At 34.4% G+C, this 27,929-nt stretch overlaps 1 protein-coding gene across 1 annotated transcript in view; it reads right to left on the bottom strand.

Annotated features, from left to right (window-relative positions):
- The window catches only part of LOC101896471 (uncharacterized), a 189,259-nt gene that overhangs the window by 7,895 nt on the left and 153,435 nt on the right, over positions 1 to 27,929 (bottom strand). Inside the window, exon 6 of the mRNA XM_059127989.1 lies at positions 10,183 to 10,495. Within this exon, the coding sequence (XP_058983972.1) occupies positions 10,183 to 10,495 (313 nt within the window). The remainder of the gene's footprint in view (positions 1 to 10,182; positions 10,496 to 27,929) is intronic.

Genomic DNA, 27,929 nt, shown 5'->3' on the forward strand with positions numbered 1-27,929 from the left:
GTTATCCGTAATATTACCAGTAATATTAAAATGTTAGAATCCATGTAATATCAGTCTGAAAAATTATGAAAATGTGGAATAGGGGGAACTGGCCCCTATTTTATATTACTCTTCTTTCAAACTTTGTGACTCAATGTTATCAACAATCTGGTAAAAAGTCGTTCGAAATTATAGCGTGGCAATTGGAGTCTGTATAAAATTGACTCGACTCTGTATCTTGATTCAGAAAATTTAAATGTCATATCCAAACTGTGAAGATTATTTTTTATATCGTAAGCCATGTTTCTATAGAAGGCATGTATCATTTGAAACGGCCAAAATTTTCGCGTCCGTTTCAGAACATTAGGAGTCTATCTAGGGATATTCGGAGATGAAAAATATCCACCCACTCGTTCTGGTACTTCCCCAAAAAAAGGTCAAGATTTTCACAGAAAATATTTTTCCTTATACAACAAGAAAGAATCGCCCAATTTTGAGTAAACTTTGCAAATCCCAATATTAAAACCTATTTTGGATTTGGTATGAATATGAAATATATCGGACCACTACTTCTGTTACCTCCCCACAATGGGTTAAAATTTTGAATAATTATATCTCTCAGAAAATGCAATAAAAACACCTGATTGTGTTCAAATCTTACACACCCCAAATTTTTTTGTAATAAAATATCTGGTGTAAACATGTGATGCGGTATATATTTCGGCCGATTTCATGTATGTTATGCACCAAACACGATATGAATGCCCGATTCCAATGAAATTGTTTACAATAATAAATTTGACAAAATGATAAGAAATCTTTTAACATTTTGATATACCTCCCATATATATTCTCGGCCGATTTCACATATTTGACTCACCAAACACGGCATGTACCTCCAATTTCTATGAAATATGAAAGGTGTGACGGAATTTGGTGTAAAAGTAAATTTTGTAAAATTATATTGAAATCGGTTTAGATTGGGATATGATGATCGGTTCAGATTGGATTGTAGTATTGGGCTAACAGTAGCGAAGCACACCGGGTTCAGCTAGTCTCTCATAAAATGCGAACAAGTTATATTAAAACTCTTTCTAAATTTCGCACATTCCAATATTTCTACTAACACAAGATCTGGTGTAAGTATGAAAGTGTCGGTCTACCCGTCTGTTACCTCTCATGGGTTCACATTGCCACCATTTTTTTTTAAAAATATCACATACCTCATAAAATGTGAAGAATGTAGTCGATATAGCTCAAATCTGGTGCATTGTAACATTTATATCAGGCTTAAGTCAGATACGAAATGGACAATATTGACTAACTTCTTACAAATTTCCCACATAAAGCGTCAACAGTTTGAACAATTATAAGGCAAGGCTGGGTGCATACAGACCGATACTATTTAACTTGTTTTATAAAAAGCTTTGGTAACAGTGTACAACAATTTTTTCCAAATTAACAGGAAAATAGCCACTGATTACGCAAAAACAGGAAATATCGTAAATTAAGGGTTGTTATACCCTACCACAAATATATGTTGGGGGTATTATAACTTTAATTGGTCCAAAAAGTTTGTAACACCTCGAAATAAAGGTTCTAGGCCCACGTTGTGTATCGATTTATTGAGATTCGATTTAGCTATGTGTGCCCTTCGGTTTGTCCATCCACGTCAATTTTGTAATCACACCCTATCATAGAGTTTAGGATAGGGGCAGAATATTAGCCTATTGTTTTTGAAGATGATAGCAAAATATTAAGAGTATGAAATGTACCAATAACTGTATTTTGTTTCTGATTTTGCAGTCACTCTACATGTTACAATTAAAGAGCAATCGACGCAGACCTCTGCATAAGACTAGAGTTTAGGACAGGACAGAAGCATACCGGTTTAGATAACTTAACCGCAACTTTTGTGTGAAAAACACCCATCTCAACCTTTACATGGACTCTGATCGAAAATTATATGCAGGATTTGTAGAAGTAAATATGAAGCACTGTGAAATTTCGGATGAGCTTGGCGAAACCCAAGACAGGCCTTCATGATATTGTTTACACACTGAAATGTCCGTGTCTGTAATGTGAAATTTGTGAACTTTCCGCTATGGCAAATTGCGGTTATATACATTCTTCTTCAAATATCGGTACATTTTGAAGATTCCAAGTTATTTTTTTTATTTGGTTGCATATTTGTGGAGATTTCTCGGAAGAAAGATTTTATGATATCAGAATTTGTTTAATTTGGGCATATACATATTACCTACTAAAACAAGGATCAAAACGAACCTTCATTTTATGTTTTTCAGAATTTAGAGCAGTTAGTTCATTTAAGTTAAAAGAATTTCAAAACTATTTCTACCTTCAGCTTCAGAACAAACTATTTTTATAAGCCATTCATAACAAGTAAGCAAAGGCTACAGTCGAGCGGGGCCGACCGTTGAATACCCTACAACACTATAATAAACGATACAGTTCATATAGGCGAGATACTCGAAAGAATACCACAAGATATTGTGACAAATAATAAAAGAAAACCATCAGGTTTCGTTCTCTAATTTTCGAATAATAGCAACTTAAACTAATTTGCTCATTTCAAATTTATTGGTAGATGTTGCACGTAAATGGTCTTCCTAGATCTGGAACCAATATTTCCCAAAGACCCATAGTCTCTCAGAAGTGGCAAAACATCAACATTTATTATTGGCTTTTGATTTTTTTGAGATACAGACATTTGACTATATTCTTCCACGAAATCAGCGTTAACGAAATAGTCAGAAGTGTATTTGTAAATTCTCCATAGAGTCACTGGAATGGAGAATTTCGTATTTTGTCTACAAAAGTTGGCAAACTATTTCACACATTGCATGGCCATCCAAAACTGCTTGGATTTTGCAATGTGCGGTAACCCCCATTCAAAAGTGCGCGAGGATCGGGCGATAATTACGACCTGCTGACAATGTTGCATTTTTTTGGTCCATTTCAACTCCTAAATATATGGCAATCATCTCCAAAAAGAGTAGGCTTCTATTCTGACCCTTATCTTATCCCCATGCAAAATTTCGTAAGGATCGGGCCATAAATGCGATCTATATATGATATACTGATATCCTAACTACTTAGTTTTGTTAGCTGTAGAAATTTTACTAAATGTTTAATTCAAAATGAAAATATGCCAAAAATATGACAAAATTGAAAAAAATATGAGAAAATTTTACAAAATCAATATTTTCATCTTTAGAGAGATATTTTTATGCGATTTTTTTAGACGTTTTTTCTTTCCTGCCAAGAGGCCATTCTGAATTAATGAGAACTGTCGAAATCAGTTCAGCCGTTCTCGACTTATAAGAGATCTTTCAAGCATATCTTCTTTGATCGACATATATATCGCACCTAGTTTGCTATATATCCGGTTTGTTGGATGTTAACATCAAAGTAAAGATCAGAAGTAACCTTGTGATGGCATTGTGATTTCGCCGGGATTTAAAATATTCGCGGTTTAATGAAAAATTTCGAATTTTTTCAATAAAAAGATATGGTCTATTTTACCCGCTAAATATAAACCGATGACCACCCAAATTGGTAGGCTTCTTCCCCGCCCTAAACTCTAGCTACATGCGAAATTCCGCGTCGATTGGTCTATAAATGCGACCTGTATAGCTACTGCAAAATCCGACATTTTTTCAGTATTTGGTCCATTTCAACCCCCAAACATTTGTCGATCATCTCCAAAAGAAATAGGGTTCTATTCTGATCGGGCCATAATTGCGACCTGTAGAGTGATTACAAATTAACATGGACAGACGGACAGACGGACGGACGGACATACATAGCTAGATCGACTCAGCTCGGCGAGCTAGGAAGATCCATATATACTTTCCTATGTGGGAAACCAATATTTCGTGGTGTTACATAATTTTTGGCCCAATCAAACTTATAATACCCCCAACACATAATGTTGTAGGGTATAAAAATGTCAAAACAATATTAAAATACATTAAATCTAAATATACAATTTCTTCCAAAAATTATAGTTTAATATGATGCACAACATTTGTTAGCCTTGGACAAAGTTTTATTAACTTTCAATCACTCATATCCTTCCTGATTTTTATATCCCCCACTATAGTATGGATGGTATATTAAGTATGTCATTTAACACCTCGAAATATTCTTGATCCGTCCAACTGTGGAAAACACTCTAGCTTCCGAACGAATTGAAGTAGGTTGATCAAATTTGACTCAAATGTGTGTTTGGACTACATGACTTTTGGTATTGAAATATATAGGTCCACGTTTAGGTATAGTCCCCATATAGGTACGGTTATATGGGGACTATACCTATATTCGGTATTTTGATGTTTTTTTTGGCGACATTGTTCACCGGAATTGTTTCAAATTTCGTCATGATAGTTCGTAATGGGTACTACAGGCTGTGACAGAAAATTGGCTATGCCGGTCCACGTCTTCGTATAGCCTCCATTTAACGGTACCTCCTTATATTCGGTATTTTGCTGATTTTAGCTGCATTATTCAGCGGGATTCTGTCATATTCCGTGTTGGAATTTTCGAATAGTAGTACCTATTAGAAATGTATGACAGAAATCTGTCTATGCAGATCCAGGTTTTCATTCATTTCATGTTGCATTTATTGTCCGATTTACAAAACTATGCATTTGTTGGCATTTGGAAGAACGATATTGAAATTGGTGTCAAATGGATCAGATTTGAATATAGCTCCCGTATACACCGACCCAACCCGAATTTTTTGCTTGTGTTTAGACTCTGCGAAGTAGATAGCAGACTCTACAACTCTAAATGTAATAACAATTTTGCGAAGTGATTCAGAATTTTTCCAATTTTTTGTTGCGAATGGGGTTTCAGGAAAATCTAATATATATTTGCAATTTATGAGAATTGTGTTTATTTATCTTTTTGACATTTTGTTGCGATGGTACCAGAAGGAGCAGATCAGTATTTTCATTTTCACACATGACCTAATTTTGTTATTATTATATGCAGTGCTTGGGGTTCCTCATGGATGCCGTCAACATTGTATATGGTTTATGAATTTTGAAAACTCTGACAATACCTCGAAGTATTGTTAATTTTTAATACCTGAATTTATTTATTATTGTCTTTGCAGGTCCAGGTTTTCGTATAGACCCTAAATATCGGTACCTCCCGATATTCGGTACTTTAATGATTTTAGCGACTTTATTCAGGGGAATTGTTTCACATTTCGTATTTGATGTTCCTAATGAGAAATACAGCCTGTGAAAGAAAATTGTCTAAGCAGTTCTTCGTATAGCCAATAAATATCGGTACATTCCTATATACGGTATTTTGATGATTTTAGCTACATTATTCACCAGAATCGTTAAAATTTCGTATTTTCACTTCGTAATGGGTACTACAGCCTGTGACAGAAAATTGCACGTCCACGTCTTCGTATAGACCCCAAAATAACCGTAGCTCCCTATACGGTATTTGTAAGATTTAACAGAATTTATAACGAATCCTATCTTTCATTTATTTTATTTTTTTGAAAATGTTCCAAATTGTGGAGGGTTTTTTCCAAGTTCGGCCCTGCCAAACTTACGGCTTTTTCATTTGTTGTCCTTAAAATTTACCTAGTGTAATTGGAAACAAAAATGGATTGGAAACGTTATAGAGTCCGCCAGCGAAATACCTTAGACCTTGAGGCCTCTCTGAATTAAATATTTACTATTGTAAGTTCACATCGTTAAATCGACCTACAATTTTACTCTTTGGCGATTTCAAATATCTATTATTGCAATATAAAATATTATTTATAGTGAATGTGATTCTTAATTTATTGTTTTTTGATAGTGGATTATTCGATAAGGGAAAAATCTTAGTTTTGTCTCATTCAGCCTCAGATAAGCGTTCACCATTTAAGATACACTCTGCTATTTTCTCCCATACCTAAAACTTTTTTGTAGTTGTAACTTTATATGCTATTTTATAAATAACTTAAGGGATTAAATCTTTATGCTTAACGACATCCCATACAATACTCACAACTAATGAACCCCCATATGTAATCTATTGCATATCTTGTCTGTCCATTTACCAGTCTCATGGAAGTTATCAATGTTCGTTTTAGTGTAGGTAGGTGTAATCCCCTATGCAAATCAAAATAATTTATTTTTTTTTTTTAATTCACACATTCACATATTACGCATTCATATATGTGAATGTTCGAATATATATATAATGTACAATATGTTCAAGATTTATGGATAGAAAATATTTTACCCATTCTGAAAATGAGCACAGGAATTACGTAGATGGCCCTGAATTTGTCGGAGACAACCTCTTGAATGATAAATACCTGTTTAAAATATCCGCCATTGAAGCGAAAATATGTTAATATACCAAATAACTTGCAAAAAATGGACAATAATTTTAAGATTAATATATAGGCAATCTTTCAATCATTCTGACAATAAATACAACAATTTTGTAGGCTGCTCTGAATGTACCATACCGGCTCTGAATGTACATATACCATCTTACACATCAACAATTAAACAGTGAACATTTTATTTTTCTAAAACAAATAACAGGTTGCATTTATTGTCCGATTGCATTGACAGAACTATGCTTTTGTTGGCATATGGAAGAACGATATTGAAATTGGAGTCAATCGGTTGAGATTTGAATATAGCTCCCGCATACACCGACCCTTATGTTTGACCCTGGGAAGTAGGTAGCAGAAAAATAGTTATATATTCCGCATACTCTACTACTCTATATGTAATTACAATTTTACGATGTCCAAAGTTTAGATCTGTGCGAATAAGGGATTCAGAATTGTTCCAATTTTGTTGTCGTTAATAAGGGTTTCATGAAAATTGATGAATATGTTCGCAATTTATGAGAATTGTGTTTATTCAACATTTTGACATTTTGTCATTTTTGACATTTTTTTGAAGAAGTGGATGCTTGGGGTTCGTCTTGAATCCCAGCACCATGGTTTATGAATTTTTAAAATTCTTACAATACCTGTTAATTTTTAATCCCTCTATAGATCGTATGTATGGCCCTGATCAAATAATATTTTGCACTGAGTCAGGGTTAGGGCCAGGGTATAAACCTATATTTGAATTTGGTTTTTTTTCTGAGAGAGAAAATAATTCAAAATTTTGATCCGTTGTGTGGAGATAACTGAAGGAGTGGTCTGATAAATGATATTTTAACATCACATCTTGTGTTGATTGGAATATACAGATGTGCCGAGTTGGAAAAAATCGGATTTTCATTTCGCGTTTCATGAGCTTGACAGTTATTCAAAATGTTGATCCTTTGTAGTAAGGTACCAGAATGAACATCTGTCCTGTCCCATCTGCATACCAGACCTAGAGTTGTTAAAAATATTGGGATATGCGAAATATAAAGAAAAATTTTCTGTGAAATTTTAGACATTTTGCGAGAGAAATACAAAAAGGAGTGAACCGATAGTGCTCATCTCCTAAATTGATCTAAGTTTTATAGCATTATTATGATGTACCAAGTTTGAACCAAATCGGACACTCCCTTCGAGAGTTGTCTTGCGGACCAGCCAGCTAGACAAACGGAAGGACGTTCACCCCTAAATTGACTGCAAATGTTCTGAAACTGATTTGGCCCAAAAGGTCTAAAACGGTTGTTTCAATGAGACACATTTTGCCCGTATCAAATGATATATACCCACTGTAGCCATATGGCTAAGGGTATACACTGTATGTACAAAGTATTGTGACCTTTGTCATCCCGTTATAACTCCTCAAAATAACCTATAATACTACAATAACAGGTATATTCAGCTATAAATGAACATTAACCAATGTAGTTAATATACGACGACATCTTAAGAGTTCCATATGTCATTTTAAACTTTTTAAGAATTAATTATCTGCATTAATTGTTAGTTTTCTAAGACCTTCTCTAGTTTTGGTGATATAAACAGAAATTCGCTAAATTTGCAGGGGTTTACAATTATTATAATAATGGTTATACCCTACAACACTATGTGTTGGGGGTATTATAAGTTTGATTGGGCCAAAAATTATGTAACACCTCGAAATATTGGTTTCCCACATAGGAAAGTATATATAGATCCTCCTATCTCGCCGAGCTGAGTCGATCTAGCTATGTATGTCCGTCCGTCCGTCTGTATATGTTAATTTGTAATCACTCTACAGGTCGCAATTATGTTCCGATCTTCACGAAATTTAGAATGAAGGTGGGTCAGAATAGAACCCTATTTCTTTTGGAGATGATCGCATAGTTTTTAGGGGTTGAAATTGACCAAAAACTGAAAAAAATCCTGATTTTGCAGTTGCTCTACAGGTCGCAATTATAGACCAATCGACGCGGAAGTTAGCATGGGGCTAGAGCTTAGGGCTGGGCAGAAGCCTTCCAATTTTGATGGTCATCGGGTAATATTTAGTGAGAGAAAAAGGCTATGACATTTGAGTTAAATAAAATCAAAGTTTCCATTAAACCGCGAATATTTTTAATCCCGGTGAAATCACAAATAGGCGAACAGGTCAATCCTGACCGTTACGTAGATGCCGATAGTAAATATTTCAAATTTTGTCAATGCAGAATGCGCTTATGGCATAAAGGGAAAAAATCTAAAAAAAACGCATGAAAAGGCGCCTATAATGATGTTAATATAGATTTTTTAGTGTTTTGTGACATATTTTCATTTTTCATATTTTTTATCGCATGCGATTTTTTCAATTTGACTTATAATATTAAAGTGTATATTTTGTAATATTTTTTCACTTTACAACACAGGTTGGGGATATTATATATATATTGCAATTATCATCCGATCCTCACGAAAAGGGTAGGGTTAGGCTCAGAATGGCTAGGCCTATTGTTTTCAAAGATGTCCGCAATATATTTACGGGTTGAAATTGACCAACAAAAAATGTTCCTGATTTTGCAGCCGTTATAATACAAATAGAAATCAAAGGATACAAAATCTCGCATGAAGTTAGAGTTTAGGACTCTAGGTAGAATGGACCACTAGTTTGTGCAAAAAATACCAGCATTACTTACATGCGATATCCGACGATAGCCAAATATTGTAGACAAGAAAATCGTATAGATGAGTCTAAATTTGGAGATTCAGAGGGCCTCTTGCTTTTGGAGATGGTTCAAATGAGCCAAAAACAGAAAAAAATCCTGATACACAATTAGAGCCATTCGACATGCCTGGGAAGAGCGATAAGGACAGGGAAGAATTCTAGCATTTTTGCACAACAACTAACAACACGACATAGTTCGTAAATATTGGGCAAATGTCCCTGTTCAAAATGCTAAGTGTAATATCTGCGCAGTGCTGCGTGACATAGTTTCAAATCTTCCAAAATGGATTAGGACATAAGAGGGCTTCTAACGTGTTGTAGGGTCACATGGTCGGCCCGCACGACTATAGCCTTTGCTTACTTGTTTATATATTATACTTTTATTCCAAAAGTGTGGATATGGAAAATAATTAGGGATAAAAATACTCTATATATTGGTTTTTTCCAACAGAAACTTGGCTAAATTTTCCGAGGACAGTGTTTGTATAATTTTTGTTTAAGCAATTCAAAATGAAAACATCAAAATTAATTTTTTCTCCAAGGCAAAGGACGTATGGAATACTTATGGAGCATATCACTGATGCAATGTGGATGTTATTGTTCCCTTACCTCAAATCACCCAAGTCTAGGTATGAAAGTTAAATTTCTTCTGCCATTGTAGAAGAGTCAATATATATAGGTTTCAAAACACAGACAATATTCTTTTGTATATAGGCCATTATATACATTTTCTGGAATAATTAAATATACACATTTTCATGGTAATAAATTGTATTTTATGTCTACCAGAAAAAACTGCTTTGACAAAAATAACAACAACTGTAACTTACACCGGTACTAAATCGCATTGGACACTTGAAATTGGAAATAAAAATAAACACCAACTTCATCTACCCAGGAGATCGAATTATAAGTGTTGCAATTCCCAATTGTAGGTTGTACGTTCATAGTTATACACATTTACACCCACATACTTAGCTTGGTAACACATATGGTGCTGTTGTTGGACATATCTCGGCGACAAGTTTGGTACATAAATAGTGTTACTTACAAGCACATGAAAAACCATCCCGGACTACTTTGTACGAACATTACTTACCTCTGGCTGGTATTGGATCCTTTTGTGGTGTTCCTAATTCAATTTCTTTATATTCCTGATACAAATCACCAATTTGTGCTGTACAACGCAGCAGCAAAGCACCCCCTGTGGCGCCGGCATTAGAGCCACCGGCATACGTTGTTCTGCCAGGACCCAAGGCATTTATCATGTGTGAATTACTACTGCTGCCAGCATTGGAGCCAGAGGCTGATGCAGCAGCAAAGTGTACCGACTGCAATTGCACTTTTAGACTCAGTCTCGACGCAATTAAATTGTCAACTGTTCTAATGTATTGTGTTTCCTCGGAAGATACCTGCAAGAGTAACGATAACAAGATATATGGTTAGGAATGTAATTCATTGTTAGGCGGCATTGCGTGTAGAAATATTTGTTTTTTTTCCTTCTTCTTTGTCTTTTTGAAAACTCAAAGTGTCATTGCCTTAAGATATCTGTTTATTGGTAAGTGAGAAAAATGATGGAGAAATTTATTGTGTAATAGGTGTTTTTCTTTTTGAGTGGATGTGTAACGAGGTTGATATGTATACGCAGAATAAATAGCGTTACAAAATGGATTGTAAATAAAATTATTTTTATTGGTTACATATATCAATAATAATAATTTTTTGTTATGTGAAATATTTTAAAAATATACTACACCCTTTTCAGTTGTAATTCGAATAATTTTTGGTTTAATTTGTAAAATTTGTAATTCGAGAATTCCAATTGTAATTCGAATTATTCCAATAGTAACTCAAATTGTTTCATTTAAAATTCAAATTATTTAATTTTTTTCTTCGATTTTTAAATGAAATAATTCGAATTACAATTAGATTAATGCGAATAAAAATTTGAATTCTCGAACTTTTCACTGAAATAATTCGAATTACAATTGTAATTTTCGATTAACAAATAGAATTCACAAATTACACTTAGAATGTTTAAAATTGCATCTGAAAAAGATGTATTATCCAATGAAAAATAAACAAAAATAGTGATATATCTTTGCAAATCTAACGCGGAATTTTTGTACCTCTTCTTGTGTTGTCACCACTTGAATAGGTGAAAATGAAATAAAAACCAAACGTATATTTTATTAAACTGTACATGACGACGTTCTATGTTTGAAGGTGGGACATTTCTTTTGGGGATAATAACTTATCAAGAAATATTCGAATTATGGGGAGATGCATTTTTTTTTAAATGTTCACCTTGAGAAATTCTTTAAAAAATCTTTGCGTCCTTCGGAATTAAATGAAATATTAAACAAAAAACATATGAAAATGTGGTGACAATCTTCAATACAAAAGCTTGGTGCTGATTCAAAATCGCTTTTTGTCAAAATATTTTAACTTTTTAACGATTAGCTATATTTGTATACCATATTATGCAGGAATTTTAACTTTGTCATTCCGTTTGCAAATCTTCCAAAAAATTGCGATTGATTTTACGAAGTATACATATTATTGATCATCGTAAAATACTATGTCCTTTCACCTGTCTGTTCTAATTACGTTATCTTTCGAACAAAGTAAGAGGAGGGTAAAATTTTACACATGTCTCTAATTTATTCATCTAAAAAACATGTTTCGTGTGTGCTAAAACTCAATCGAATCGGACTGACATTACACATTGGGTGCACAATACAGGGTGAGAAAAAACCTGCAAGAAAGTCAAATGTCGTAATTTGTACACTTTTTTAAATTTTATTGAATGAAAACAAAAAATATAGGAAAAATCATAAAATTTTAGAATAAGCTTAGATTTGTTCAAATTGGCATGAATTATGGCCTTTAAACGGCCAAAGAAACCGTCACACGCTGTCCGAATGTTGCTATGGGTATTTTGGTCAATTTCCGGTGAAGCGCTTGCTTGAGGTGATCGAAACTTTGGTATTTTTAGTGCCCACCTTGCTTTCCAAAATACTCCAGACACAATAGTCCAACAGATTGGTATCCGGAGATTTTGGTGGCCATTGTGCGTTGGAAATGAAGCGAGGAACCTTATTTTGTCACCATTCGTAGGTGCCGCGTGTTGAGCGCGATGGTGCTGCGTCCTGTTGGAATATCCAAGGTCAGGGGTCAAAAAGTTTGCGTGCCCAAGGCTTTAATACACCCTCCAGAATATTTTCGCTATAATATTCGGCATTTACTCTGATGCCACGGTCGAATAATACGAGCTGAGAGCGGGCCACACCTTCAACATGGCCGGCGCTTGAATTCTGGTGGCCAACTGAAGGTGCACATTTTCACCTGACCTCTTGGCAAATAAACACGATTCTGTAATTTGGTACTTAACATTTAATTGGTGGATACTAAATGTACATTTTATAATTTGAAACTTGAAAATGTAAACTGTTTTCGAAATGGTTATTTTTTTTTTTTTTTGTTATTTGTAAAACTCTATTTTCAGAAAAAGGAAAATATATATTTGTTTTTGGAGGCAAGTCACACATTATTTTTTCAATTTTTAACCCATTTTTCGAGATGTCCCAGTATATGTGTACAATCGAATTTAATATATAATCAAGAAATATATGACAAAGAAAATTGAAAAGTCAACCAGAGAATTAAATTCCGAATCACTGTGCGGTGATGCATTGCTTAATTTGTAGAAATAAGTTAGGATTTATTTATATTTTTAATTGTTTCAAATATAAAATTTATTTTTTCAAATTTTTGTAGATGTTGTTCAAACTATTCCAGGAAATATTTAAAAATATGCCCATATATATTTTTGGCACTTCTATTCCTTTATTGTATTTGTTTATCTTATTTGAATGTTAAAGAAGAAGAAAAAAAACAACGAATAGAAACACATAACAATGGAAAATCCTTTCAAGGATATTATATACATAACTTCGTCTTCTAAGTGCTTTAGAAATATTAAATGAAATTTTATTTTAGGAAAATAGAAAAAGAAGTAGAATACAAAGTCCAACACAAATAGAATAGTATCACATATTTCATTGTTTTTATTGTTTCTATTTTAAGAATTATTATTTGTAGTATTGTTGTTGATATGGAAACACAACAGTTATATTTGTTTGAAAAAAAGTTGGCCAAGCTCTATATAAAACGTACAACAAAGTATACATATGTTTTAGAATTAAAAAAAAATATATAAAAAACATAATTTGTTTGTTTTTTTATTTCTATATATATAGCGCAGTAAATAATTTCATATAAAATACATGTAAGCAAAGGCTACAGTCGGGCTATCCTACAACACCACAATTATCCGTAAAGTTTCTGTATATCTGAAACTCATTTAATCTGAACGACCGTTATATTGGGTCTATACGAAGACCTGGACCTGCATAGACAATTTTCTGTCAGAGACTGTAGTACCCATTACGAATTCTAAATACGAAATTTGAAACAACACCGGTGAACCATGCCGCTAAAATCATCAAATTACCGAATATTGGGAAGTACTGTTATATGGAGGTTATACGAAGACTTGGACCTGAATACGCAATTTTTTGTCATAGGCTGTAGCACTTAATAAGAATTCTAGGTACGAAGTTTGAAACAACTCCACCGGATGATGCCCGATAAATCATAAAAATATCGAATATCGGTGGATACCGTTGTATGTGGGCTATACGATATCGTGGGCCTATATAGGCATTTCTCTTCCAGGGGTAAAGTGCTTGGAAAGAACTTCTAGTATGGATTTTTAGACAATTCTATTGAGAAATATAGCTAAAATAATTAAAAATTTCAGACAATTTCATTAAAAATTTTGGCTACAGTCATCAAAATATCGAATATCGGGCGGTTCCGTTATATGAGGATATACGATATCGTGGACCAATATAGCTCACCTTCGAACTTAACCTACCTGCAGACAAAAGTCTGATCTGGCCAAAATTTTAACTTTCTATTTTTATTCGTTTTTACTCTACCGTGATTACAATAACATGTATGGTGAAGGGTATAAAACAAGTAAACAAGCAGCTAAGTTCGGCCGGCCGGAACTTTTAATACACTCCTTCATTTCGAAGAAATTACAAAATGTAAAAAATAAGATTAACAAGTAAAAAAGCTGTAAGTTCGACCGGGCCGTACTTTTAATACCCTCCACCATTTGGTACAAATTTGGCAATTCCCAAAAAAGTATCCATTTCGAACTGAAGTATCTATTTCGAACTTCACATGCAAGATTTGAAACAATCCCGGTAAATAATGTCGCTAAAATCATCAAAATACCGAATATCGAGGGGTACGGTATATGGGGGCTATACGAAGACGTGCACCTACATGGCCCATTTTCTGTTTTATGCTGCAGTATCTATTACGAACTTCAAATACCAAACTTGGAACGATTCCATTAAATAATGTCGCTAAAATCATCAAAATACCGCATATCGGGAGGTACCGTTATATGGGGGCTATATGAAGACGTGGACCTACATAGCTCATTTTTTGACTCAGGATGTAGTATCCATTACGAACTTCAAGTACCAAATTTGAAACGATTCCGGTAAACAATGTCGCTAAAATCATCGAAATACCGAATATCAGGGGGTACACGAAGACGTGGACCTGCACAGACAATTTTCTGTCTTAGCCTGTAGTGTCCATTGCAAACTTCAAATGCAAAATTGGAAAGAATTCCGGTAAATAATGTCAAATCATCAAAATACCGAATATCGGGATGTACCGTTGTATGGGGGCTATATGATAAATTGGACATACATGGCCCATTTACGAACTTAACCTGCCTACTGACAAAATATACATGTGTGCAAAATTTTAGCCTTCTATCTCAATTTATTCGAAAGATAGCGTGATTACAACAGACAGACAGACAGACGGACATGGCTAAATCGTCTTAGAATTTTACGCTGATCAAGAATATATATACTTTGTTGGGTCTGACATGAGTATTTCGAGGAGTTACAAACGGAATGACAAAATTAATATACCCTCCATAGTATGGTGGAGGGTATAAAAAGCCGTTAAAATTTTAAACAATTTCAAATACCTTGTGTTACGATTATATGCGGTTTTACGAAAACGTGGACCTCTAGCTTCAATTACAGGTTTATGGGGGTACGGTTATATGGGGACTAATTCAAAACGTGGACTTATATAGAGAGTTCCTATATACTGCAAACTCAAACTGCCGCGAATTCGGGCTACAATTGTGACTAAAATTACCAAAAGGCCATAAATGCCGGTATATGGTAGTTATACCAATTTTAATGCCAAAAGTCATACAGAGCAAACACACATCTGAGAAAAAAATTAAAAAAAAAAAAAAAATATGTTTCGAGGTGTTACAAACCGAATGACAATCTTGATAATTCCTCTTATGGAGGGTATAAAAAATGGTTTTCTTTTACATTGACTTTACACCTGTTGGTTGTTTTGGCCTTTATTTGTTTAAGGAATTGAGTTAAAATTGGTCTACGTGGGTTAAGCCTTCTTAGAGTCATAACATGTACTATATAGCCATGATATTTCGTATAAGAGGTCACACACAACATGCAAATACCTCTGTAAAAATTTAGAGGAAATCGATTCGGAAACAGTTTTCTTCTGATTTAGTGTTCTTCGCTATAGTGTTTTTCCTGATATAAATGTATGTTTCATAGCATTTTGTCGGTCTCGTCCGATGTTTGTCATTTCTTTAGAGGTTTATTACTTTGCTTTGACATTTATATGACAAAGAAAAAATTTAAATGTTTGTTGCCTTGAATTAATTTCATTACTAGGTGTACAATAGGCAATACATGTGTTAAATAAATATTATGGTTGAATTTTCAGATAATAAAATAAAAAATGATTTCAATATCGTAGAATATATTAATTTCTCAACAACAATAAAATATAAAAACCCATCTAAATTTGCCTTTAAAGGGTTCGTTTTTTTCTTTGTCACAAAAAAAAATTATATCTCTTATTTAATATATCTTGGATTAAGAAGATGACATTTTAATATCTACTGCTGAATAAAATATTTACGTCATATTAAGACATAAAACATGACAGGAAACAAAGACATCACACATCATAGTTGAACATACTTGTTGTCATTGTTTACAGCCTAAAAGTATGTTGTCTTAGCATTCTTTTACTTTTGAAACAAAACAAAAAACAACAGCAACAATAACAACAAAACGAATTCAACAGCTATTTATGAAATGTATACCGTTTCAAGAGGGCGAAGGATTTAGGTGTTTGATGTATTAGGGTCCTGCAATGGATGGGAACATGGACAAAACAAATTAAATTGTTGGCTTGGTATAATGGAAAGTGGGAAGTAAACTTGTACTCTTCGAACACTCCCGCTAGCAAGTATTTCTCACTCGATAGTACAACTTAGCAAATCTGTTCTTCGGCTCAACCTTATGCCTGATATGAGCAAATGTGACTCATTGAAACAACAGTTTTCAATCCTAAGTTTCTGTAGACGAAATCCGTTTCAGGGCATTCGCAGTCAATCCGTCTGTTTGTCTGGTTGAAGCGAGATTTGGTACAGACCTGGTACCGCCACAATAAAGGTTACAAAACCAGTTTCACCTACTTTTATACCAAAAAATCTTCCAAGTATTTCATTTTTAAGTTTACCGCTGAGGATATTAGTAAAACCTTTGCACAATGGATCCACATCCTATTTTTCTGTTCAAACTATTTTCAACGTCTCCATATGTAAAACCTAGAAACCAACAGTGATCTCAATTCAAATTTTAGAATTTCAGCTTTATCTAATACTAAAATTTAGTACGCATATCCAAAACAATATACAATCAATAGACACCAGCAGTGATCTAAAATTATAACCATTTAGTACTTTTCGAACAATTTTATCCAAACCACCACCAGGAACAGAGATCTGAATATAAAATTTCGATATTCCGGCTCTATACACTCACTCAATACCAAGTTTTGTAACATTTAGTATATATATAATTTTACTACTAATTTGCTAAAAAATTCTACATCTGAATTCTACACACCAACAATAAAATTTCATCGTTTTAGCTCTATCAGCTCTTCACTCAACAACAAGTTCAGTTAAATTTAGTACTTTTCAAACAATCTCAAGGACAGATGCCATATGGGGTATATTAACTTTGTCATTCCGTTTGTAACATCCTTAAATATTCATCGAAGACCCCATAAATTCCTTAATACCAAATTTCTGATTTCAAGCACTATATCTTTACCCAATACCAAATTGTACCAAATATAGTACTATTTAGTACATGCTTAACAAAAACGTACCACCAAAGGGGACCTCAATACAAAATTCAAATTTCCACCTAAACCAAACTGTTCCATATTTCCAAAACCACCTTCTTATATCAAACTTACTTTCCAACCAAGATTTTCATACTAAATTTCATGTTTTCAGCTCTATCCGTTCACATAATATCAAATGGTATTCAAATACTTACAGTTCAAATTTCCAAAAACTCTTTGGTGCATCTATCCCGCACGCCATGAGTGACTCCCATTCCTCATTTTATAATTCTACCTCACTTATCAAACGCCTACATGCCAAGACAAACCCTCGTGAAAAAAATTTTGAGATTCTAGTCTGGCGTTTATTTTGTCGTCCATTTTAAATATTGGCAATATTTATAATAAATATACAGGGTGAAATGGAAATACTGCAACAAACTTCAGACTGCTGCCATGTCCATGTCACTCGGCCGACAGTTGTTAAAATTATTCCAGCGACAGCTGGCGTGATAGTATGATTTCTTTATATTTGTATGGGAACCCACAAGTGGCTATCGTTAGAGCACTCCATCATTTAAATGTGAATAATTCTTTTGTTTCTTGTACCATCGCTCGTTACCGTGATACTGGTAGCGTAGCCCGACGTCAAGGAAATGAACGGAAAAAACAGCGATATCAGCAGAAATGGTTCGAAAAGTAAAGAAGCGAATTGATTGAAATCCGTGTGGCAGTGGCCAAAAAAAGGCTCGTGACCCGAACATATCACAATATTCCATTCCGCAAATAATAAATTCCAAAAAGTGCAAGAACTTACACCGCATCAGAAAGAAAATAGACTCAAAAGAGATAAAGAGTTGCTTCACTTGACCGAAAGTGGTGAACCGACGAATTTGGTTTTCTCCGATGAGAAAACATACGTTGTCCAGCAGTTTGTAAACAATCAAAATTATCGTGTTTACTTGCCAAAAAGGTCAGCTGAAAATTTGCACCTTCGGTTGGCCAACAGAACTCATGCGCACACCATGGTGATGGTGTGGGCCGCCACAACAACCGATGGTCGTTCTCCGCTCGTATTAATTGACCGTGGCATCAGAATAAATGCCGAATATTATCGCGAAAATATTCTGGAGGGTGTATTAAAGCTTTGGGCACTTAAACATTTTGGCCGCAGACATTCCAACAGGACTCAGCACTCATTACCCAAGAATGGTTACAAAATGAGGTCCCTCGCTTCATTTCCAGTGCACAATGTCCACCAAAATCTCTGGATATCTATCCGTAGGACTATTGTGTCTGGAGTATTTTGGAAAGCAAGGTTAGCACTAAAAAATCGATCACCTCAAGCAAGCGCTTCGGCGGGAATGGGCCAAAATACCACAGAGCAATATTCGTTCAGCGTGTGACTGTTTTATTTTTATTGGCCATTACAAGGCCATAATTCGTGCCAAAGGTGACCAATTCGAACAAATGTAAACTTATTCTAAAATTTTATATTATTTTCGACATTTTTTTGCTTTCATTCAATAAAATTTAAAAAAAAATTAAAAATTATGGCGTTTGACTTTGTTGCAGTTTTTTCTTCTGTGTGCAACAATTCGAAATACACGTCTAAGACTCCATAAGTATGTTTATACATAATATAGGTAACTTTTAAAAAATGGCGTAGATAATTTTTAGATGTGGTGTTTTGAAAGTTTTTGTGTCATTTTTCTACTATATAAAATTATCTTTCAGAATTTTTATAGTCTCTGATTTTTTATACTATTAATTTTGACCCTAAATTTTAAGATTTTTTTTTTGATTTAACTTTAATTCAAGATTTCTTAAAGGGTTTCAAAAAATTTAGATAAATTACTTTTTTCCGTATTAATCCTAACTATGTGGATTTAATTCCAAGGCGTGAGCAGGGTATCCGTGTGAAAATCGTTATTCCCAGCATCAAAATCCTTTAACTTTATTCTTAAAGTTCGCACTCTAATACACATTGTTTAATTTCACATTGTTGACTATGTGAATGTGTGCATGTCTACTTTGAAACAATGACGATGAGCTTATTTTATAGTCGCTTAAGTGTCTGCAAGAATGTGTGCGTGTGAGTTTATATCCTTCCATGTGTATGTGTTAGAGTATGTATTTAATTTGCATAATCCTTTGGTATATTAACATGCTTATGTCTAATGATTCCTTCTATTCTTCGCCTTTGTTTTTTATGTTTTTCTTTAAACTTTTGTTGTCTTTGTCCTTGTTATCCTTGTCGCTGTTTTTGTTGTTGTCATCAACGTCATCATCTTAGTTACCACCATCACTGTACTTTATGTAGCTAATGCCGAAGAAAGAATTGTTGCAAATGAAAATATTTTAGCTTGAAAGCATAACACTTGGAAAATAGACAGAGACACTGAGTGTAAGAGGGACGATGCATTCCGGCACACAACACCTCCCTACACTTGTATTATTTCATTGCAAACCTTAAGGTAATTTAATGCAGCCACTGGTGTATTTTTTCTTGTGTTATTATTTTGGTTTTGATGTAAAATGTGCATATGTATTTACACATGTGCCAGCCCAAGTGTAATTATGTCTATTTCTATGTGATTCATTTTTAGAAAGTAACATAAAATTACTGTACTACAACAAATGTATTTCAAGGGCTCCAGAGATAAAACAATAAATGTTGCAATTTCATATGTCCTTGTTGGCCCTTCACACTCCGTTGGCATATGTAAGAATGTATGAGCTTTAGGGCCTACATGATTCGACTTTACCTCAAACCTCTCGAAATTGACTTGTCTGTTCTGAAAAAAATAATACCACTGAAGCAAATAAGCTTCCAGCTTCTCATTCTACACATATCATGTGCAAGATATTAAAATATTTTAGAAATTTCTTTATTCTTTTTCTTCTTCGTTTTTTCCTCCGCCCTTCTCTACGTTATGGTCATAGACGAACGTTTACAAACACTTGGTAATGAATAGGAACACAACAAAAGTTCTTTGCAACATCAACATTGTCAAGTGATGGCTGTACTCCAAAGGAGAAGGAGAACGGTAGTCTTGGAAGAAGCAGGAACACCACGTTGTCTGGGGATGTACACTCTGCAGGAGTATGTTTATGTCATCCACAGACATAAACTAGAGAACTTAATTAGTGCTTTAAATTTAATTATTTTTAATTTAAGACAGCAAGGGAACGGATGTGAAAGGAGTGAAGGAAACAATAAGGAAACATTCTTATTGTTTTGCCTCTCCATCGGGCATTGTTTATGTAAATAACGTTTTCCACAAATTCATTTACGAGCTCATTTGTCATTCAGAATATGTTATATAATAACAACAGCAACGCATAAGTATAGAAAATATGTAGGTAGACAGTATTGATTTTTATTAATGTCTAACATTTAATTCGTTTAAATGGATAGAAGAATTTCAGATTTTTATACCCTCCACCATACATAGTATGGAGGGTTATTAAGTTCGTCATTCCGTTTGTAACTCATCGAAATAATCATTTTAGACCCAACAAAGTATATATATTCTTAATCAACGTAAAATTCTAACAGTCTAGCCATGTCCGTCCGTCTGTTGTAATCACGCTACAGTCTAAACAAAATAAGATAGGAAGCTAAAATTTTGCACAGATCCCTCTTTTGTCTGCATGCAAGTCAAGTTCGGTCCACGATATCGTATAGCCCCCATATAACGGTACCCTCCGACATTCGGTATTTTGATGATTTTAGCCACATTTTTCAACGGAATTGTCTGATAATCCATACAAGGAGTTCCTTGTAGATACTTTATCCCTTGAAAGAGAATTATCTATATAGGTCCACGATATCGTATAGCCCCCATATAACGGTACCCCCGATATTCGGTATTTTTATGATTTTACCCACATTTTTTAAGGGAATTGTCTGAAAATCCACACAAGGAATACCTTGTGGGTACTTTATACCCCAAAAGATTTATCTATATAGGTCTACGATATCGTATAGCCCCCATATAACGGTACCCCCCGATATTCGGTATTTTAATAATTTTACCCACACTTTTCAACGGAATTGTTTGAAAATCCACACAAGGAGTACCTTGTGGGTACTATATACCTCGGTAGATAATTATCTATAAAGGTCTACGATATCGTATAGCCCCCGTATAACGTATCCCCCGATATTCGGATTTAATCCACATTCACGAAGAGTTTGTTCTTTTGAAACTGCATTATTTTAAAGTGGAACGACATTTCTGCTGTTATTAGAGGGATCCGAGGTAGCAATATAACCTAACAATATGTTTGCTGCATCACGAAATCTGCCGAAAATGTATATGGAAGCTATATCAACATCTGAACCGATTTCAATATAATTTGGCAAAATTATGTTTGTACCGAATTCCGTCACTAATTCCGAACTTTATTGGAATCGGATTGGAACATATCCTGTTTGGTGCATCAATGTGTGAAATCGAACAAAACAAAGTATGGGAGATCTCAACGGATTTCTTTAGAAATCGACGATGGAAAAGACTTGGGCCTGCGTAGACAATTCTCCGTCATTGTCTATAGTACCCAATACGAACTTCAAATACGAAATTTGTAACAATTCTGGTTAATAATGTCCCTAAAACCATCAAAATACTGAATATCGGGGGGTAAAGTGATATGGGCGCTACACGAAGACATGGACCTCCATAGCCAATTTACCGTCATAAATTGAAGTACACATTATGAACTTGAAATACGAAATTTGAAGTAATTCCGGGAATAATGCCTAAAATCATTTAAATAGTGAATATGTGGGGTACCGTCGTTATATGTACTGTAGAGTTTTCTCGGGATGAGCTGATTTTATTTTTACTTGTTTTCTTTATTTTAATAAAATTCCAATTTAAGAGGAATTTATGAAATTACATCCAATTTGCCGGATATGATGACACCTAATTTTTTTTTTCTCATTAGTTTAGTTTTATATCCTCCACAATGGAAATGAGGTTACATTAAATGTATCGTTCCGTTTGAAACTCATCTAAATATTCGTAAGAGAGATCCGCCTCTCTTTTACATGTCATTTGAAACCTGGCATAAAAGTTTTTGAATATATAGAATATCCCGAACTTTTTATGCCCTCTAAATTTATGACCAAATCGACTATACCCAAAATAACCAAAATGTGCATATTCTCTTAAATGGGAGCTACTCTTATATTGACTGTTTTTGAGAGAAGTTAGACTACCCACTGAGAGTTCGTTAGATTACAGCTAATAGCTAAGACCAAATCGCGCCTCATCTTTGGACCAAATCCGTTTCAAGACATTTGGAGTCGATCCAGGGGTGTCCGTCTGAATATTGGTGCTACTCCTTCTGGTACCTCCTCCACAAAAGGTCAATATTTTTAGAGAAAATAGAAAGAAAGGATCTCCCAATTATGTGCAAACGTTCCAATTTTCAATATCCATATCAGAGGTAAGTCTGGTGTATCAGTGCTATGGATAATATCTATCCACTCCGATAAAAAATGTGACAAAAATTTAATAATAAAAAAAAAAAAAAAAAAAATATATATATATATATATATATATATATATATATATATTTATATAAAAGAGAAAAGGTTAATATCCCCACTTCTTCTTCCACTCCATTTTTGCCATTAACCATTTAAATCGGTTATTTATGCTCTATCAATTTGGGTTTTTTTCTCCGATTTACTTTACTTAAAACTCGTGTTTTTTCTTTACTCAAAATGTGACAAGACCAGTCGTTGGTCGCTGGGGCAATTCAATAAATGAAATGTCATCATATGTTTTGATATTTTATATGCTTCATGATGTTTAAGCTACCGCAAATAAGCGGGAGCAATGCAATCACAGAGTCATTTTTTCATTTCTTTTTCTGTTGTTTTTTTTTTTTTTTTTGTTTATTTTTCTTATTTTGTTTTGTCGTTTTGTTGTGTACACAAGAGTATTGAATAAAACAATCCTTTGTTGTACTCTTGGTCACTACTACCTGCAAATGCAGATGTACACTTGTACTTTTCCCCTGGATGTGTATGTGTGTGTATGTGAGTGTTCCTTGTCCCCGGTGAATAACAACAAACAATGATTCCATATTTTCTTCAACACCTTGAGCTTATCGTTCCCATTAGGTTCAGTGTCCTTTACCCGACAGCTTTCTTTTCTTCTCATCATTGTTTGGTTGGTTGGCTGGCTGGCTGGCTGGTAGCTTGGCGCTGCCATAAAATATGATTTCATTCAATTCATTTCAATCGTTATGCTTTTTCGTTTTCTCCTTCCGTTCACACAGCAAAACCTACTCCGCCACCTTCCTGTTCTACTTTACAACCGCATTTCCCGTCTTTTTGTTGGAGCTGGCGTTGGATTCGTATTGTATTTCCGTTCCTGTATTGAATTGGATACAACAAATTCATAGAGTATTGCCGGATGATTGCTGCTGGTGTTACTGTATTCCGCCCTCCCACTGTTACCCATTATTACACCCGCTGTGATGCGGCTGTTCTCATCCCTTTTTGCTGCTCGTGTTATAGTCGGTTGCTACTACCACTGCCACTATTGCTGCTCCTGGTTGGATTGTTATTTTGCCCGGCAATTGTGTTTCGTGGTAAATTTCCTCTGCGGTGATGGAATTCAATTCCAAAATCAATTTGTGTCGTATAATAAAGCGTCGGTGTGCAGAATACAACAACAACAACAGAAAAAGAAGAAGAGAAAAGTCTGTGATGCGATTTTATGGAAATATGGTAACAGTTTTATTTCGAAATAAGATTGTGGTATGCAATTGCTTTATATTGACTAAAGAAAATGTAATACTATTAGGAATTGCGGGACTATTGATTCTCATCTTCATCAACATTGCTATTGTGTTTGGTTGTGTGAATGGAGATATGGAATGTCTGTTGAAAATATTTTTATTGAGGCATTAGAAAATTAAACAAGTAAAAAAGCAGTAAGTTCGGCCGGGCCGAACTTTGAATACCCTCCACCATTTGGAACGAATTAGAAAATTTTCAAAAAAAAAAAAAAAAAAAACAAAAATAAATAAATAAATAAATAAATAAAATCCATTAAAATTCTTTTAAAATCTTTAAAGTATCTAATAGAGGAAGGTGCCGTGTACCCCTTGTGTACAAAAAACCCCTTCTAACCATTCCGTTGAAAAATATGGCTAAAAACATCAAAATACCGAATAACGGGGGGTACCGTTATATGAGGGCTATACGATATCGCGGACCTCTATATATAATTCTCTGCCGAGGTATAAAGTAACCACAAGGAACTCCTTGTGTGGATTTTCAGACAATTCCGATGAAAAATGTGGGTAAAATCATAAAAATACCGAATATCGGGGGGTACCGTTATATGGGGATATACGATATCGTGGACCTGTATTGACAATTCTCTCTCAGGGGGTGAAGTACTCACAAGGAACTACTTGTGGGGATTTTAGACAATTCCATTGAAAAGTGTGGCTAACATCATCAAAATACCCAATATCGGGAGGTACAGTTATATGGGGGATATACGATATCGTGGACATATATAGACAGTTCTTTTTGGGGGGATAAAATGCCCACAAGGGACTCCTTTTGTGGAATTTCAGACAATTCCATTGAAAAATGTGGATAAAATCATCCAAATACCAAATATCGGGGGTACCGTTATATGGGCGCTATACGATATGGTGGACCTATAATAATTCTGTGCCGAGGTATAAAGTACCCACAAGGAACTTCTTGTGTGGATTTTCAGACAATTCCGATGAAAAATGTGGGTAAAATCATCAAAATACCGAATATCGGGGTACCGTTATATGGGGGCTATACGATATCGTGGACCGATATAGCCCATCTTCGAACTTGACCTGCCTGCAGACAAAAGAGAGATCTGTGCAAAATTTTAGATTCCTATCCTAATTCGTTTAGACTGTAGCGTGATTACAACATACGGACCGACGGAGAGACGGACGGACGGACAGGCGGACAGACGGATGGACAGGGCTAAAGAATTTTACGCTCTTAGAATTTTACGCTGATCAAGAATATATATACTTTGTTGGGTCTAAAATGATTATTTCGATGAGTTACAAACGGAATGACGAACTTAATATACACTCCATACTTTTTTTAGTGGAGGGTATAAAAATGTATATATTAGAAGAAACAAATGTGATATGCAGTTAGATTAATTGGTGGAGGTATGCATTTTTAATGTTCTAAAATGAAAAGCTCTAAATAAAATCATATGATACAAATATAGGAGCTATAGCTATATCTGAATCAATTTGGCTCAAAAAATTTGCAGAATTTGTTCAACATAAATGGATAAACGCCCAGAAAAAGGGATACAACTACAAACCCTATATTATCTTCATTACTGTTATCCCACTTATTATCGACAACAACATATCCTCTTGGTAATGAGATTTTTGCTGTATTATGTACCAACTGTGACAATTTTTGAATGCGTATTATGGCTTTGGAGCAGTAAAACCTTGAAAACAACTGGAAGTAACATATGGTAGGTATATGCTGCTCTGAGTCGATTTCCACTTAATTTGACGTAAACTTTTCAACCTCTCGTACCGAATACCATTGCTATGATATAACCATCCTATTGGACTGATATTACACATTTGGTGCACAATACAAGTGAAATCGTACGAAAGTATATATGGAGGTAAATCCTTTGATACATATCTGCTCCGATATGGGAGCTATATTTTGAGATTTGAACCGAAAATATAACAGAGGTAAGCTGAATCTGATGTGTTAAATTCCATTCAATTCGGACTAATTCCAACCATGTGAGATACTATAAATAGACATAAAACCGGATACGATCTCGATCAATTTGGGCAGATATTGTTGTTATGGAGTACATATTACGGATGAGGATTCTTTAAATATGAAAACGGTAACATGAATCATACATATATATGAGAGCCAAAGCGAACCGATTTGTAAAAAATTTGACATGCTTGCTTCTAGCTTGAATTCGTTCGTAATTAGACTATTTTTACAAACAAGGCTCACAATAAATTTAATAGGACCTATTATTACCAATTTGAATAGGGTTCGTCCTTGGGCCAAACAAATGAAAGATGCAAAATTTCATCGTTATCAAACAATTAACGCGATCAAGCTACGCATGTCTCTCCATCCGTCTGTTCATGGTCGCAATTATTCTCCAATTACTTTTGTAGATTATCACAAAATATTTAGTGGTTGAAATGGATCAAAAACAGACATATTTTTCGATTTTGCAGTTGATGTCCAGATTATGGACCAATCGACTCGGAATTTAGCATGGGAATAGATTTTAAGGTTGGACCTAAACTTTCCAAGCTGGATAATCATGGAATAATACAACTAAACTAATTTTATTTTAAATCAACAGGTATCTCTATTGGTTCCCAAATACCAAAATTGGTATAAGATGATAATTTCATACACGAAATGAACCCAGAAGAAAAAAATGCATGGAATGCAAGATATCATGTATATATAAAAATATGTACAATCTCATATATCAATGAAGCTGTTAGTTAGATCGCTTATAACTCGAGAATGGCTGGACGGATATTGACAACTCTCACTTCGGCCGTAATGACTTTTTGGCAGAATAGAAAAAAACCTAAAAATCGCATAGAAAAACATTTGAATATATTTATGTAATATTTTGTGATACTTTTTATACCCTCCACCATACTATGGAGGGTATATTAATTTTATCATTCCGTTTGTAACTCCTCGAAATACTATTTTGCCAGTAGGCAGGTTAAGTTCGTAAATGGGCCATGTAGGTCCACGTTATCATATAGCCCCCATATAACGGTACCCCCCGATATTCGGTATTTTGATGATTTTGGCGACATTATTCAACGGAATCGTTCCAAATTTGGTATTTGAAGTTCGTAATAGATACTGCAGCATAAAACAGAAAATGTAGGTTTACGTCTTCGTATAGCCCCCATATACCCTATCCCCCGATATTCGGTATTTTGATGATTTTAGCGACATTATTTACCGGGATTTTTTCAAATTTCGCATGTGAAGTTCGTAATGGATACTTCAGCCCATGCCAGAAAACTGTCTGTGCAGGTCCACGTCTTTGTATAGCCCCCATATAACGGTACCCCCTATATTCGATATTTTGATGATTTTAGCTACATTATAAACAGATTTTTCTTCAAGTTTCGCATTTAAATATTGTAATAACTTATGACAAAAGTTGCCTATGCAGGTCCACGTCGTCGTATAGGCATTCGGTATTTTTAAGATTTTAACAGAATTTTTAACCGATTTTATTTTTTGTTTTTTTCTTTTTTTTTTGGAAATTGTCAAATTTGTACCAAATGGTGGGTATTAAAAGTTCGGCTCGGACGAACGTGCAGCTTTTTTACTTGTTATTTATACCCTACAACACTATGTGTTGGGGGTATTATAAGTTTTTCCAATTTTGATGGTCATCGGGTAATATTTAGTGGGTGAAACAGACCATAAGATTTGTGTAAAATAAAATTCAAATTTTCCATTAAACC

The sequence above is a fragment of the Musca domestica genome, unplaced genomic scaffold (genome assembly GCF_030504385.1).
Source record: "Musca domestica strain aabys unplaced genomic scaffold, Musca_domestica.polishedcontigs.V.1.1 49, whole genome shotgun sequence".
NCBI classification, from domain to species: Eukaryota; Metazoa; Arthropoda; class Insecta; order Diptera; family Muscidae; genus Musca; species Musca domestica.